At 41.9% G+C, this 16,562-nt stretch overlaps 1 protein-coding gene across 1 annotated transcript; it reads left to right on the forward strand.

Annotated features, from left to right (window-relative positions):
• Positions 1-246: 246 nt before the first annotated feature.
• Positions 247-16,274, forward strand: bcl2l13 (BCL2 like 13). The gene is made up of 7 exons (XM_041038162.1): positions 247-335; positions 883-1,087; positions 3,889-3,978; positions 4,782-4,938; positions 6,437-6,509; positions 6,707-6,835; positions 14,686-16,274. Exons 2-7 carry the CDS (start codon positions 946-948, stop codon positions 15,748-15,750), a joined length of 1,656 nt encoding a protein of 551 aa, XP_040894096.1. The 5' UTR covers positions 247-335; positions 883-945; the 3' UTR covers positions 15,751-16,274.
• The last annotated feature ends 288 nt before the right edge of the window (positions 16,275-16,562 follow it).

Here is a 16,562-nt window from a genome sequence, read left to right on the forward strand (position 1 = left end):
TATTAAATGAGTATGCTTGTATAACGTTGGCTATATCGTAAGCTTTTGAAGCCATGCTGTCATTTTAAGAAAAATGAATGATAATTGTATCTACGTAAATTCTATTCTTTGTAATATTTTTTATTTAAACATTAGAACTTCGGCATTAGCATCTACCCAGTTTTGGAACTCTGTTAGTCTGCCAGAGATTTTATTTTGACAGGTCATGCCGGAAGTTTTCTCTTTAATTTGGCAAAATTGTCACTAATCTAACTTTTGGTCCGCATGGTGGAACATCATCTCTGAAGGACGGTGTGAGATGATAAGCTCGAACTTAACATTTGTGAAGTCAGTGAGTGAGTAGATGGTTTGCATATCCAGAAATACCTACAGGAGGCTAAACAGTACAGCAACAGCATCTAAATTTCCATCAAACATTTGCTCCGTTAAGGTTCTTATTGAAGGACTTTTCACGCCCCTGTGCCCGCCACGTGGGTTATGTAAGTTGAATTGTTTCACGATGAAGGTACAAAACGTACCAACTAAGAGAGAGACATACCCCGTGCCTTTCTCCCTCTGTGTCTTCAGTTAGCAGCCACGTATTTCCAAAGACATATAATTAATGATCAAGTTTTAGCGTCATCCCTCCTTTTGCCGATGGGCAAGAGGACATGTTCACCTGACACAAGGGACATTGTGACACTGAGTGGGACATCTGTTTTGTGACATCCATGCAACAGCTGTTTTACACTTAAACAACAAATGTTGTCATAACTTATATCCAGAGTCTGAAATGGATTTCTTTATTTTTTATTTCTTTATTTTTTTTGTTAATGGAAAATTGACTGTACTGCAGAATGCATTGATTGTCACAGTGGTAACTAATCCGTCTTCCTCTGGCAGGTGAGACGTCCGACTTTGACTGTAAGAATTAATGTGCCTGAGAGTCTGACACAAGTCTGTTCAATGGCTACCTCGGGCTCCACCTTTTCTGCCTCCATCACCGCCGTTGTGCCTGAGGGTTTCCATTATGAAACCAAGTACATTGTGCTCAACTACCTGGGAATGCTGCCTGTTAGCAGATCGCACACACTAACTTCAGGTCAAGGTGAGAACAGAGACTTTAGATTTGTGGTTCAGTTTTCTTTTGTTGTTTTATTGCAACTTGGTCTCAACCTATTTAGGGGACTGCTTCCATCTGAAAGTGCAGAAATGAAATAGTCTAGAGGAGACACGCTGCTCAGTGCAACAAGCGACAAGGACATGCCGTTTTAGTCCTTTCTTTAGTCCTCTTCACGTTAAGCTGTCTGACATATAGGCCTGCCCTCACATTTGTGCATTTTACACAGCACACAAATAGAGTTGTGTCCACACGCACACATGGTAGTAACCAAAAAAATATTCAGGGTGTGTAGTCACGTTACCACCTGTTTACCAGCTTAATTTAGCCTCCTCTGACACTGGCTTAGAGACACATCCAGAGGCTGATGTGCCCATTTAAATATGACACTAATGAAGTAGCCAGTGCTTGTAAACAAACAGATGTAAGGTTCCCCATGAGCTCATCTACAGTCATTCCAATATGGTGTACACCACCGACGTACTTCGCCGACGCTTTTATAGCAACCTTGTGCCATGACCTCAGGCTTGCAGCATGCCTGTTGTTCCCTATGTGCCTGGCATACAAAAAACACACACACTGTTTTTAAATAGGTTTTGACCTATTTGGCATGTAGTTGTACATATGTCACATTTGTACTTCTTTTATAAATCTATGTGAGTTATGTTCTGTTAGAGAAACGATTTGTGAAACTAAATCCCATAATTGCCATCGGCATATTATGACTCTTACTCTGTGGAGTGAAGCTATGGCCACAGTGTGTTATTGGTGAAATGGACCTTATTTATCACAGGGAGACCCATATCCCAGTTGAAAGGTAAGACAGTTCTGCAGGACTTAAGACCAGACATGTAATTCCCTTTGTCCCAGGATATGAATAGAGCTATCTGGGGAAAAATGCCTGGGAATTTTGCACAAGAAAAAAAAAAAAAAAAGAGAGAGAGGGGAAGTTCTCTGTATTTCCTGTCCCTTTTATTGTTGTGTGCATGCTTAGAATGGGTGGAGAAGGGCAGATGAGTGGCTGATCCCTGCTTTCCGCTTGACCCAGTCCAATTTCTGACAGCCTGTCATGTGTAATCACCATAGGATTACTCACACGCCAATGGACCAAAGCAAAATAGTTGGCCGGCTAGCTGTCTGGCTGAATGCTGAAACAGCACCAAGCCCAGGAAAAACCAACACCGGTCCTCAGGGCGTTCATATGTGAGCTGCTGGGATGGAGAGGGAGAGAGAGTGGGAAAGAGTTTGACTGAGTGTCCTCTTCGTTCCTGTTAAAAGACATCTGTATTTGATTTCCCACTTATTAAATCAATGGAGAATGATACTTAAAGGTTCTTTGTATTTCATTGCTATTGGTCACTAGTCCCCCAGTTTAGCTGTGTCTGTCTCAAACCAACAGAACTAATGGAGTCCACATTTCAGCATAGTGGAAATGACCAATATCTTTGTGTTGAGCATGTGAAAAGGCAAGACTGTGTCAGTCCTCCTTATCAAATGAGCGCTGGATTTTTCCAGACTGAATGGATGCATTCAGAATGTGTTTTGTGTGAATGTGAAAGCTCACAGCCGTACATCCAAACAGCCTTCAGTATAAGCTGTGCATTGGTGCCCTGTATGCACGCAATGACAGAGCACCATTCTTTTTCTTTTTCTTTTTGGCTCAGCAACATCATCCTGAGGAGGAGTAAGTGAATGACTTTAAAGTAAAGGGTGTTATTATTTGCTGCACCCAAGCCTGCAAACATTTTCTTTCTCTCTCCAAGTGCAATGAAGCAGTTTCAGCATACCTAGAAAATCTTGTTATCTGGTTTCACTGAGCCTGGATAAAAGAAGAAAAGTAGTTAATGACTGATGAGGTCAATGGAGAGAAGAATGTAGCTGTAATAGTTACTTGTTGTTATTTAGTGTGATAAAATCCCGCTGTTTTAAAACAGCCTGATTCCTGTCGGGATCCTGTAGCAATGATCACTTAAGTTTTTTCAGTAATCTGATTGGTTAGTAGCTGGGCTGTTGACAGGTTTTTTAAATGATCTTCTGAAGTTATCCTGCTCAGGAACAAGTTACCATAGCGATGTATCATGATAATAAGTGAACCACTGAAAACACTGAAAAGCCAAAGTTAAACCCAGTTGCCTTACTAACCCCAAATCCTGCTTCACAGTAGAGCCCTTAGGAAAGTTGGAGTTTATATTTGCACAACTGGTTTGTCTGGCAAGCTGTGCATATTTGGTCATGCTAAATGTAAAGGCGTCATTGGCTCATTATTATGCTGGAGTCAAGAAGTTCCTCATAGATCCTAATCCTTTAGTATTGGATAACAGTTGATACCAAGTCCTCCCATCCTACTCCATATTTAGTCTCATTAAAAAATGTTTTAGTCCTAAATGTGACACAGCTGTACAATGCAAATTTTCATTTTTGTTTTCCTTTAAAGTCTTAGAAGTCTAGTTGGAGATTTAAAATCTCTTTTTTTTCAGCAGAAACTTGGCCAAAAGGGCAGCATAAGGACACAACAGCAGTAACAATAAATAGCTATAAATACAGACAACAGACCATAAAAACATACAAAGAAACTGTCACACATTGCAAAAGAGTAGACAAAACATCCAGTTATGATGCAAAAACAGAAATAATATTGTAAACAGCTTTTTCTTTGTGGTTTTGTGCAATGTTTTGCTAAGTGCTATGTAGCATTTGTGAAGAGTCAGCATGTTTGTGTCTGCATGCGTAAAAGAGAGAGAGAGGGAGGGAGGGAGTTGGTTCGTATGTCATGTGTTTATCTCTTTCAGGAGAAGCCCAGGATGAGAGAGAGAGGACTAGAATGATAAAAGGGCAGATAGAGGAAGAGCTGCGGCAACTGGAAGATGAAATCGCTGCCTGTAAGTAGATAGACACTCACATACACACCACCATGCACGCTACCAGCTCCAGTGACTGTTTTCAAAAAAATGTTACAGAGTTATATTCAGGCCTCAGGTCTTTGGTTTATGGAGTCAAGTCTCCATAGTGGGTCAGAAATGACAACAACATGACTTTTCATCCAGGCAGTTGGCCTGCCTGTACAAATGAATCCTGAAGTCAGGATTTGTCCCAATGTGTAAATCATGAATTGTATGCTGTGAAAGAGAACTTTGGTTCCTTTACATAACCACAGTTCTCTGAGTAGCGTCGTTTCAAACCACTCTCCATGCTCATGTGCAGCGAGGAAGAGGTGAACTTTCTGAATGACTGATGGTTTACTTTGAGCCCGATTTATAAGTAGAGGATTTCTTTCCTTCCTGACAACTCGCAGCCTTAATTTTTCACAGTAGGTGTTCTCAACATGAGACACTCATTCATGCTACTCAGTCAACCATGGTCACATAAATAACCCGAACTTAAAGAGTCTTTCAGACTCTTAATGTGAAGTCTGAAAAACAAATTTTCATGAATTTTATTTTATTTTTTTTTTTATCTCCGGTCTGTCTGAAATTGCATTAGATTTTATGAAGTGTTAAAGAAATCTAAGTTAGAGGTACTAAGTAAAAAAAAAAAAAAAAAAAAAGAAGTCATTTATTTATTTATTTATTTTTTGCTGTGACCACCCTACCTTTTTCCTCTCTGTCTATGCAAATAATCCCCATAAGTGAACTGCTCTGGCTGTGTGAGATGTCATTCTGTCCTGTGGTCTGTGTCTTTGCAGCCTTTTCCACTACAGGCTTCGACCGCCACTCATCGCTGGTGTTCAGTCCGGCCAATCCCGAGACCTCAGTTGAGGACTGCCTCGCTCTGATGGGAGACCGAGTGGCCAGGGAGCTTGGCACATCCCTGGAAACGGCTGTACACACACTTCTCACAGGGTTAGTTTTGTGGAGCTGTGTGAAAAAAGCATGTTTGAGAGAGCAATTCATGTAAGGGGTTGCAGTCCTCAGGGCAGCGCTGGTGGAGATAAGCGTGATGCTAAATCAGCGTCAGTTGTCTGTGCTTTGAGATTATTTCTCCTTTCCCTGACTGCTTACAAATGGGCGATCTAAAACATACATTTCACATGGAAACATTATTATGGGAGCCAGTGCAGCAACCATATTTTTCTCACCACGCTCTTTATAGAATACACATAAAGTGTGAGGAAAATGTGTGTGCCACAATCTCAAAGGAATGACAGAGTCAATGTTGATATACTGACTGCTGCTATAGTTCATTTTCTTCTCAGTGAACTCTTGAACTTTAGTAGTTATGCAGTCAGGTGAGGAAAAGGAATGTAAACAAAACTATGACAAAATTGCATAGAAAATATAAAAACATAAATTAAAATTAAAATATGATGAGTCAAGACAGATTTTAGCATGTATGTATGCATGTATGTAGTGCATACAGACACATTAAACATTTTATAGTCCATTCATATATCTATATCCTATCCCTTCCTCATAAGCACAGCCCCATATGCAAACAGTTTTCTCTTGAATTTCTTCAGTTAACACACATTCTATCACACACGTACACAATGACACATACAGTGTATACTCATTCACTTCTGCTTTTCACAACCAGACAACTTTGGAAATCCAAGAACTGTTGGATTTCACACAGATGGTCTCACCGTGCTCAGAGTTAGGGCTGTGGCGATGTGATACGTCTCATGATACGGGGTTTAAGATCCTGTATATTTCGATTCTGTAAGCAAGGCCATAAATCACAAATTTTAAAATATATTTTTTTGAAAAGTGTTACAGTATAAAGAACACACCACCATATGCATAAAATTGGAGTTAATTTCAAAAACAGTGCAAATTTTTGCAAAGTTATGTACAAACCACAGTCTCCTTTATATACCTTGGGTTGAGACTGCACACACCAAAACAATCTATTGCAGATCTAATGAATTTAAGTGAGTTGAACCTAAGTGAGTAATCCCTGGAGCTCAGGGTGTCCCATTAGAGCAGCTCAGTGGCTGTGTGGTGGCAGGAAGGTGTGGCTTCAGAAGTCATCACTGACCCTGTTCAGACCTACTGTTAATATGTCTCGAGTGACCACTTGTGATTGGATCTCACTTCCCCACTCTTTAAGCCGATAAATACATAACGTCATTTCCATTTGCAAAGACCAAATGCGTTTTTGTTGTTGCAGGCAGCAATCAATCAGATAAGGTAGGTATGGGCAAATCTAGTCTTAGAATCCAATTATGTGTTGTTTAGCAGCTTTTGGCAGATGAACAAAAATGTTAATGTGAGATACTGGCTGTGGTGTGTCATCTTACAATTATTTTTGTATTCTAGGTATATTTTAATATACTCTAAATAGTGATAGATTGAACTTTGATACCAGTGAAAATGTCCTTGTCCGTGTGTGTTTCAGGCCTCTGGACTACCAAAGATTTAGAGACACAACACTGGCTCTGTCAACACACACACAGGGAGGCTGGAGCAAGGTGAGCCAGCCATGAGTTTCATTTTGCCTCTTTATACAAACTCTTTTTAAAATCTTTTAAAATGGCTCAAGACATGCAAAAGATACAGCATCTGATCTGTGCATTATTGTCTTTTCATATATTTGTTATCTAATATGTATATTTCCTCATATATTTGTTACTTAACTAGTGCCCCTCTTTCCTTCCCTCTCTCCCAGGTGCTAGTGCCTTTGGTTCTGCTCCAGGCTTTACAAAGCGAGGGCCAGTCCGTGACAACTCTTCTGCATCTTGGGGTGCGCTTGTTAGAGGAGGAGGAAGCTGACTACATCATCCAGCAAGGGGGATGGGTGAGGTTTTTATTTTTTTATTTTTTAAGCACACAATGCAGGAAACCATAAATACATACCAGTACATTTTATTCTCAGTCACATGGAAATAAAAAAAAAATCTACTGGTTTTGCATATAACATATTTAGATGGGCAAGAATTTTAGTTTAGCACATCTTCAGAAAAAAAAAAAGAAACCTACTTTCATTACCACTAACAAAGCAGCATTCCTGAGAGGACCCCAGAATAGAAATAGACTTGAATACAATTTAAAGGGTGAGCTATGAGCTTAGTATAATCAAGAACAGTGACTACTTGTTGCTTCTTAGTTATTTTAATGATCAAATACACTGCCTGGCCAAAAAAAAGTTGCCACCTGGATTTAACTAAGCAAATAGGTAACAGCCTCCTTTTGGGTAATGACTGCATGGGCGATTATCTTTCAGCTGGCAACAACTTATTTAACCCCAACTGATGCAATGAGTAGCTGCTCATTTCTTAAACAACCATGTCGAAAGACACGAAAGACCTAAGGAGATTGCAGAAACTACTGAAATTGGGTTAAGAACTGTCCAATACATTAAAAACTGGAAGGATAGTGGGGAACCATCATATTCGAGGAAGAAATGTGGTCGGAAAAAAATCCTGACTAATCGTGATCGGCGATCACTTAAACGGTAGAAAAACAACAGTAGAACTCAAGGCTATGTTTAATAGTGAAAGTAAGAGCATTTCCACACGCAGTGTGAAGGGAACTCAAAGGATTGGGACTGAACAGCTGTGTAGCCTTAAGAAAACCACTAATCAGTGAGGCTAATCGGAAAAAAAGGCTTCAATTTGCTAAGGAGCATAAAGATTGGACTCTGGAACAATGGAATAAGGTCATGTGGTCTGATGAGTCCAGATTTACCCTGTTCCAGAGTGATGGGCTCATCAGGGTAAGAAGAGAGGCAGATGAAGACATGCATCCATCATGCTTTTCCAAAATGACAATGCCAGGATTCATCGGGCTCAAATTGTGAAAGAGTGGTTCAGGGAGCATGATACATCATTGTCACACATGGATTGGCCACCACGGAGTCCAGACCCATTGAGAAGGCTTTGCATAGTGGTCCGTCTCTCCCATCCTCAATACAAGATCTTGGGGGAAAAATTAATGCAACACTGGAAGGAAATAAATCTTGTGACACTGCAGAAGCTTATCGAAGCAATGCCACTGCGAATGCGTGCCGTAATCAACGCTAAAGGCGGTCCAACAAAATATTAGTGTCTGACCTTTTTTTTTTTTTTTTTTGGTGGCAACTTTTTTTTTTGGGCCAGGCAGTGTATTTAGCAAGATTGTGCACATAGCATGTATGAAAGAGGAAGTTGGACTATAATGCAAAGTGAACAGGAAACATGCTTGTGCCCTGCTTAAAAATAGATATACATGTCTCTAAGTGACCAACTGGGGGCATCAGTGAGCTACCACTACACATACCCCACAGTCCCTGTCCCTTTAGTGATCTACAGCAACCACATAGCCATACGCATGAGATTAAAATGTACATGATACTGAGACAGTTATGTATAATTATAATAAATCCTCAACAGATACATGTGCATGCATATCCTGGCAGCATTTCAGTGTAATCAACATTATAATTCTTTATCAGGGTTGCAAAACTCTTATTTTCATTCATTAGTTTTTACTCTTTGTAGGAAAAATTGATTAATTTAAAAACTAAGCCAGTGCTTACCCAATGCTATAACTTTGATGTAATGTACTTGATCTTTTGCAATATCAGTTTGTTGACAACACTCAGTCGTAGTTTCCCCCCTAATGATTTTCATTTTTAATAAAAATAATAAACTTGTTCAGCCAGAGCTCAACAGCCATCTTGGCACTTCAGCAGTTCAGCTGTGCATGTTGGGACTGATACAGGTGAGAACTCCCTGATATACAGCAACTCCAGGAGGGTGTTTACTCACTCAAATGAAAGGCTGGAGTACAGCTCCTGACTGTTCTCTGTGCTTACTGTACCCATGTTTTTATTTTCTCCTTCATATGCTTCTTGTGCAACTCCAACTTTTCTCGTGTTTTATAAGTGCTTTATTTTTCAGTGATGATATTGACGAGGCTTCAGTAATGCAGTGTTGTAATAAGTGGAATACTGCGTCACAGATGGCTCCCTACGAACCAGGTCACGTGAACTAACATGTAAACCGCTGCCGCGCTCGCCATTACCTCATTGTCATGATGCTCTCCCCGGTTTTTCGTGCAATGTAACGTGTACGCTGGCTCCAAACAGAACCACATTCTTGCTCTGCGTTATGTCACAGGGGATGAACGGATGATAGGCTGGGACAGGATCAGTAATGGAGGCATGAAAAGAAGGGAGGAGGGAGAGAGGGAGTGCACAAAGAGAGTGCCGATAGGAAGGGAGGGAATACGAGGGAGGGGAGGGGTGAGAGATGAGGAAGAAACGGGGTGGACACGGTGAGCCAGCGAGGGCCAAGTGAAATCTCCATTAGTTTGACAGCTGCTTATAAGCACACTTCTCTCCAACTGGCGTTCTACCTCCACTCCATCTCTACAACTCTCTTGTCTTTTCGACTCTCTTGAGCTTCGTCCATTCAAGTGTAAACCAGGGACGTTTCAAGGCTTCGCATTAAGGTAGGATGTTTTATTTGGGATGTAACTACAGAGTGAGCTCATTGATCTTGATGTGTGTGTGTGAGTGTGTTCTCTGAGAAAGAGTAACTGTGCAGCAGTAACAAACTCTCCACAGCCAAATAGGTTTCTCCTCTTTAGCTGAATCACCATCTCTTGTCATTGTTCAGTGGCTGCATGTAAATCTACAGCGCGGCGATCTCAGCACAGGAAACGCGTATGTAAAGAGCAAACAACAGAAAAACTGCTAATAAATGTAGAACGTAATATTTTTTTTATTTAGAAAAGATGGAGAGCAAAGATATGTTTACTTCATCATATTTATCTTATTTATTTATCCTTGCTTTGTCACATTTTGTGCTGAAAACAATCTTCGGCACAGATTATTACTTCTCACTTTTCTGAGTAGAACTGTTGAGAGGTGGATCTTGCTGTAAATGTAGTGCAAGTGACGCACCATGCAAGGTTTGGGTGCCTTTTGTTTAGTTACACCGGACTACAATAAGGATTATTATGACCCTAATGTGGTGTACACTTCATTTGGCAGGAACAAAACCAGCAGCCCTCTGACAGCACACAGCCAGGGGCGGGTAGGAGGAGGACATGATTGGGGAGGGACGGACGTGGGGGGGGGGGGGTTCTAGTCTGTCTGTCTGTCTAAATGCTTGCGTGGTGTTGTTGGCCTGTCCCCTTGAGCAATCAGACACCTGTCCTTCTGACAGCGAAAAGTACGGCATGAGACCTGAGTGTGCACATCGGCCATTTCATATTACAGTCCTCATGAATGTGATGTAATTTGACGCCCGGGGTTTGCAAGCGGCACACTGACAATTGCACCTGACCTCTTGGCAAAGACAAAGATATAATGAAGACATATATGATTTTACTATCAGTCTACTGTGAGATATGCAGTAAAAGCAGCATATCTTAAAAGGCAATAAAGCAGTTTCTATAGGCCCTTAGTTTTATACTGGCAGTAGCTGCTGCTGCTGCTTAGAAACAATGAAGTTGCAGTGATGATATTTTAAGGACAAGGTGCTGTAAGGGTTCCAGCCTGGGCCGAGTCAGGGCACATCATGCCGCACAGTGTAACAGTGCCCCCCACCCCCCACACATGTTATGCAAGCTCCCTCTCACCAGCTCCAGGGTGAAATAATGTGCATTGCTGTGCCACTGCACCGACATGAGACTGGACTGGAGCAGAGTGTCTGTGCAGGCTGAGGAAGCCCCAAAAATAACTCTAATAATCCTCTAAAAACATCATCACCAGGGGCCTGACTGGCCCACTTGTAGCTTACTGAAAACCTTGCTACAGCAGCAACACACTGGCCAACTGCCAAGGTTGGAACAGGGCACCCATCCATTTCTCTGTCCCTGTGTCTATTCACGGGTCTCACTGCTGCCACGACACTGTTAATGATGACTGGCCATAAACCAATATTCAGTGATGCAAATTGCGTAGCCGCACACAACAAGAGAGAATTGCATCATTTTGAAAATGATTTTGCCCAAAGCTCCACCAAAGTTGTCAGATTCCACAAACACATTCGGTCCTCAAGTTGTCAAAATACTCTGTCTCGTGTTGGACTGCTTTATCCTGCAGGCAGTAGTATTGCTGATGAGTGAGTTTCAGTGAAACTTAATGTGACACAGTGTTTCTATCATTAATTGAAAATGTGCTGGTGGAGGAAGATATTTTCGGTGTTATGTAGCTTTTACTTGTGGGTGAAACTGAGATTGTTTGACAGTGTTCTCTCATAAATTATGTTTTACTGCTCTGTTTTCGGTTGATGGAGACATTGGCACTCACAAGTGTAAAGTGTACACAAGATATTTTAGTGAAGTAGTTAAACCTTCTGTGTTCATGGTGATGGAAAGTCTTCCCATGGTGAGATATTTCAATTTGCATATCCATTCTGCGTGATAATAAGGTAGTTTCATGACCAGAGCCCAGCTGAGATCTTAATTTGTTTTTCTTTTTAAATTAAAGGTGGAATTAGGTGCTGATGAGCAGTGTGTCAGTCCTCTCAGTCCTGGGTTTTACTCAGTCAGCTGCTGTGTGACCTCTTGCAGTGCTCGTCCATTAGTAACAGTGATGACATAATCCTCATAAATGTCAAGCTTGCATATGAGCCAGTGGACATTACATTGATCAAAATAATCACAAAACTGAATGTCACCGGTTAGCACCGGTTTTAAGATACTTCAGGATATACTTTGATATTTTGTTGATGTGGAAAGAGTGCCTTTTGTAACAACCTAGATCCAGTGTTTGGATTTGCAAGTGGATGCAGCATGTTGACCCTATGTGACAGTCATGCGCCAATGTAGCAAGTACTCGTAATGGTCACGAAAATGTGGCAGCTGTTTTCCTCTCTTCTGAAAATTTTTGGGGCAGTGGCTATGTTACCTGGCCCCGTGTCTGGTGCAGTGTTTTTATATCAGAGGAGTTACATTGAAACACCAGCACCTCGGTGAGAGGGAACAGGCGAAAAGCAGTGATGATCAGAGGTAGTCTGTACACCCTTGGCTGTATCTCAGGAATGTGTGCTTGTCTTATATAGTGTGTGCTTGTCTCGGGGCGAGGGTGGAGAACTGTGGAACACGCCTGACAACCTCTTAAAATGTTAGTATGTTTCCCAGCTTCAGCAGTGCTGGAGGACGACAACATGGAACATTCAAGCAAGAACAAATATAGAGCAAATTCAGATTGGATTGTCTTCTCAGGTTTGTTTGTGTTTTTTTTGTTGTTTTTTTTTTACTTATAGCTGCAGGTTTTCAAAGTTGTTTCCTGGACTGTTGTTTGCCGTCATAAATCTTTCTGTGTTAGATGTTATTAATAGTTGTAGTGCCTGTAACTTTGGACTGTACCTGGTTATATGGTCTATTTTTCCTGTATTTGCATACTTTAAGCTTTGGATGACAGCTACCACCAAACTGCATAAAAAGTTGTGCAATAAATGGTTTGTAGTTGGTGCTTGTGTTCTACAGTTGGGAAACCCAGTATTCATAACTGACAAAGTTTTTCACTGTGGCGCAAACCTCCTTGCGAGGTCTAAATGTCAGTTTGGATTTTAGATCTGCAAGATCTTTGTAGCAGTAGAAACATTAAACTATAAATGCAGAAGAAAGACTGATTGTTTTTGTTCTTCAGTACCATCTGCAACCTCTGTAGAGACGCTGTAGATTTTCCAACACATGGCAACCTTGTCCTGTTGTGTCCAGCTGATGGAGAAGCTGCATCCCGAGGGCTAGGGTTTTGTGAAACACTCTCGCTCTCTGCCACATGCAAATCAGCTTATGGAGAAAGCGAATGTTGGATAACGGTGGAGCGCTGTTAGATTTAATCTCTGTCCTGCCTCCCAGGATGTGCAGCTGCTTCACACGACACTGCGAGTGTCCTTGTAAGGAGAATAACCTTCACAGTTTGACTATGTTATTTAAAAATCATGTAGGTCAGTACTAGTTTGCATATGCTTCTTCAGGAGTTAAATGGTGTGTTGATCAGATGCAAATTGTCAGTTACGGACAGTGAAGAACATAACAAGCTATTATCAGCATAGTTTTCAAATGAGAGTGAGGGTTGCCTCGGGAGCTGGTCTCTGGTGTCAGAACCTTTATGTCTGCCGCTCACACAAACACACAAATCTCACCCTCCCTGTTTGACAAACACCACAGTCTGTTTGAATCTCATCTGTTCAGGTCACACCTACGTGACATGCACTGCAACACAACAGAGAAGCCTACTCGTGACAGATCCAAATTTAACTTCAGCCCAGTCAAGCTCAGCTCATGATCTGGAAACACAGATCAGTAATTTATCATACACCCAGCCTTGTCTCAGCAGTTTTGTATGTGTGTGTGTGTGTGTGACTGTTTTAGCTATGCTAATACCATGGTTCTGTGCATGGTGGTGTTTATCTATTGGTCAGTCCACCACTTGGTCTGGACTGAAAAACCTCAGCTGCTATCAGATGGGCTTCCATGAATTTCTGTACAGATATTCGAGTTCCCCAGATGATGAATCTTGCTGACTTTAGTGATGCACTCACTGTTCCTCTAGCACCACTACATGACATTTGTACTTCTGAGTGAAATATCTCAACAAATATTTAAAGGATGACACATTTGTGTTTCCCTTAGGATGAACTCTGTTTAGTGCAGCCTAGCAAATGTTAGCATACCAAACGTAGAATAACAACTATTGAAAAGAAAAGTTTTAGTTACGCATTCATCTTTGTGTTTTGTGCTGTGACTTTTTGCCGCCTTTTATTGCAACACACAAGATAGAAAGTTGAGGCCTGTGTGAACCTGGACTCGCTGGAACAGCAACATCTTATTATTTTCTAAATTCATGTAGTGTTACCACCATAGAAGCTGTGTGCCCTCAAGGCAGTGAGCTTGGCTTTATGGGTCTTGTTCTTTAGTGCTCATTGTGCAAAGTCATTGGCCTGTTTTTGAGCCACATACTATAGATTCTGCACCACATCACTGCACGCTCAGTAAAACTCAAAGATACAGCAATTTTGCACGTTTGCATTTGTGCTTTTTTTTTTTTTTTTGCTTAATGTGTATTTGTTTCCTATTTGCCTATTTAGTAGTTTTTACTTTTTTACATATTTACTTCCTCTAACTGCATCTTGAGCAATTGCACCAAACCGATTTCCCTGCGGGGATCAATTAATTTTTTCTTAATCTGTTTTCTCATGAAAATCCAGCTTTGGAAATTAGTTTGACCTTTTTAATATTTTGACGTCAAACTTTAATTCTGTTCATCAGACCCTACGATTTGATTTGATTCGATTTACTTGAATGTGCTTTACATGAGCAATCTGATCTTTGTTTCAGTTACTCATACCCATATGATCATATGGCGTGCCTATTACATAAAAGGCTTTATCCAGTGTTGGGTAGCAGCTGAATACCACTAGGTGGCACAAAAGGCTAAGGTACGAAGCAGTGCAGTGAATGCTACATTTTACTCAAGTGTTTTGCAGCATTGTCTAAACTCAGGAGCGTGACCAGTAGTTGATAGTTCAGCTGGTATAATTTTTTTTTTAGTCTAAATATAATTTAACCTGTGTGACAGTCTTGGCATCAATTTCTGTACTTGTGTATGATAGGCTTTGAGTTTGTTGGTTGAAATTATCCTCCATAATATCACACCTAAAGAACATGCCCTGCCTTGTTGATACCATCTCTGTCTGTCTACCACAGGGTGAAATATTCAGGCTTGAGTCAGAAGAGGAGCGAGGTGTGACCATTGCTGAAGACAGCAACGACATTTACATCCTCTCAGGGGAGCAGCATCCCGACCAGCTCAGTCCCCCTTCGTCGCTACTCTGCACTGGAGACAACAGCAGTGAGCAGAGCTCCTGGCAGACCGAAAGCTTACCTGTGTCTCTGGCTGGCCACGAGTCTTGGGCACAGGTCGGTGCAATGGACCCTGAAGACATCAAGAGCCTGGACAGCAATGAGGGCATGGCTCTGGCTGAGGAGCGCAGCGAAAACAACTCCTCAAACTCGGACATTGTCCACGTAGAGCGCGAGGAGGCCGAGCTGCTGGAGGAAGGCGGTGAAGTCGGAGCGATAGAGGAGAGCATGATGAGTGTTTTAGGCACAGAGAGTGAGCTGGCTGAGCTCAGGGCGGAATTTAGGGACCAGACTCCACCTGTTCCAGAGTCAGCCGAGGCAGACTCCACAGCCCCGGCCTCCCTGATTTCATTAGAGGAGCCAGTTGTAATAGAGACGCCTGCGAGCTTGTCAGCAGAACCTTCCCTCATCTCCTCAGAACCAGAGCTGCTTGCTCCGGCCTCAGAAGCTGTATCCCCCCTTCCTACTGAGCCAGAACCCGCAGCACCTTTACCTGTTCCTGCTGTAGAACCAGAGCCTGAGCCAGAAGCAGCTGCTGCCACTTCACCAGTGCCTGCTGATGTGGCACCCCCATCTCTAGCCAAGGAAACCCCCACGGTTTTACCAGCAGGACCCGAAGCTACATCAGAACCAGCTCCTGAACCAGAACGGGAGCCGGAGCCTGTAGCAGTGCCTCACCAGCCAGAGGAGCCCCAGCCAGAACCAGAGACTGTGGAAGAGCCGGCTCTGGCCCCGCTGGCTGCACCCTTGGTCTCAGAAGCTGCAGATGCCCCTGTAGAAGCCCCAGCAGAGGAGCCAGTGCAGCCAGAGCCAGCATCAGAGCTCCCAGTGCTGCTTTATGGAGGCGCTGCGCTGGTGGTCCTCACTGCTGTAATGGCATATGGTGTCCTAAGCTACAGAAGGAAGTAGAATAAACAAGGATCTTTCTCAGGGGAGGAGAACGCAAATCACTAGATGTTAAGGTAGAAATAAATGTATTAGTAGGCACGTGGTGGGACTCTCCTTACAAATTGCGTTGGATTTATCAAATGAGGCATTTTTTTTTCTTAATCTGGTACGCTTTTGAAAGTTTCACCTTATCCTCATCCACAATCTTACTGCAGGGAGTCCTCATTGCTTCACTCCGCCAGGTACAACCACAGAGAGAAGAAAACAATGCACTCCACTGTATTCCTTATGTTCTTACTTACTTGGAACTTTATGTTTAAATTCTTAATTCTCCTGCCCTATATCTCGTAGATTCGAAAGTGTGTGATTTTTAACCTTACTCTGCTAGTTTCAGTTTCTGTTGTGTCTGTGGCTGATTAGATTGTGTGCCATTTAAATCAGTGTTATTTTCATGGAAAATTCACTGACGCTCTCAAGGCTTAAAAAAAAAAAAAGAAAAAAGAAAGAAAAAAAAACAACCTGTCAAAGGCCACATTTACTGTGGCTGTGTGAATTCAGGTTTTCTTGCTCTTCCTCTTTAGATACCCCCCCCCCCCCCCCCCCCCCCCCCCACCACCCCAAACACGCTGAGTTATGAGTGATGAGTTGATACTTCCTCTGATAAACACACCAAATGTATGATATGGTAATCATGTAAAGATGATGCCAGAAATTTGATTTATTTGTCAGAGTGAAACTGCTTCTGAAAGCAACAGCAAAAACAAGCACATTAGGCTAGATTTATGTTCCACTTCACATTCGTCATCTTTTAGTTTTTTTTTGTGAGCTAAAAC

Source organism: Toxotes jaculatrix, chromosome 5 (genome assembly GCF_017976425.1).
Source record: "Toxotes jaculatrix isolate fToxJac2 chromosome 5, fToxJac2.pri, whole genome shotgun sequence".
Taxonomy (NCBI): domain Eukaryota; kingdom Metazoa; phylum Chordata; class Actinopteri; family Toxotidae; genus Toxotes; species Toxotes jaculatrix.

Coding starts and splice junctions, on each gene's coding strand:
- bcl2l13 (XM_041038162.1), top strand. CDS start 946: ATGGCTACCTCGGGCTCCACCTTTTCTGCCTCCATCACCGCCGTTGTG. Junction 3,979..4,781: donor GGAAGATGAAATCGCTGCCT/GTAAGTAGATAG, acceptor GTGTCTTTGCAG/CCTTTTCCACTACAGGCTTC. Junction 6,836..14,685: donor TCATCCAGCAAGGGGGATGG/GTGAGGTTTTTA, acceptor TGTCTACCACAG/GGTGAAATATTCAGGCTTGA.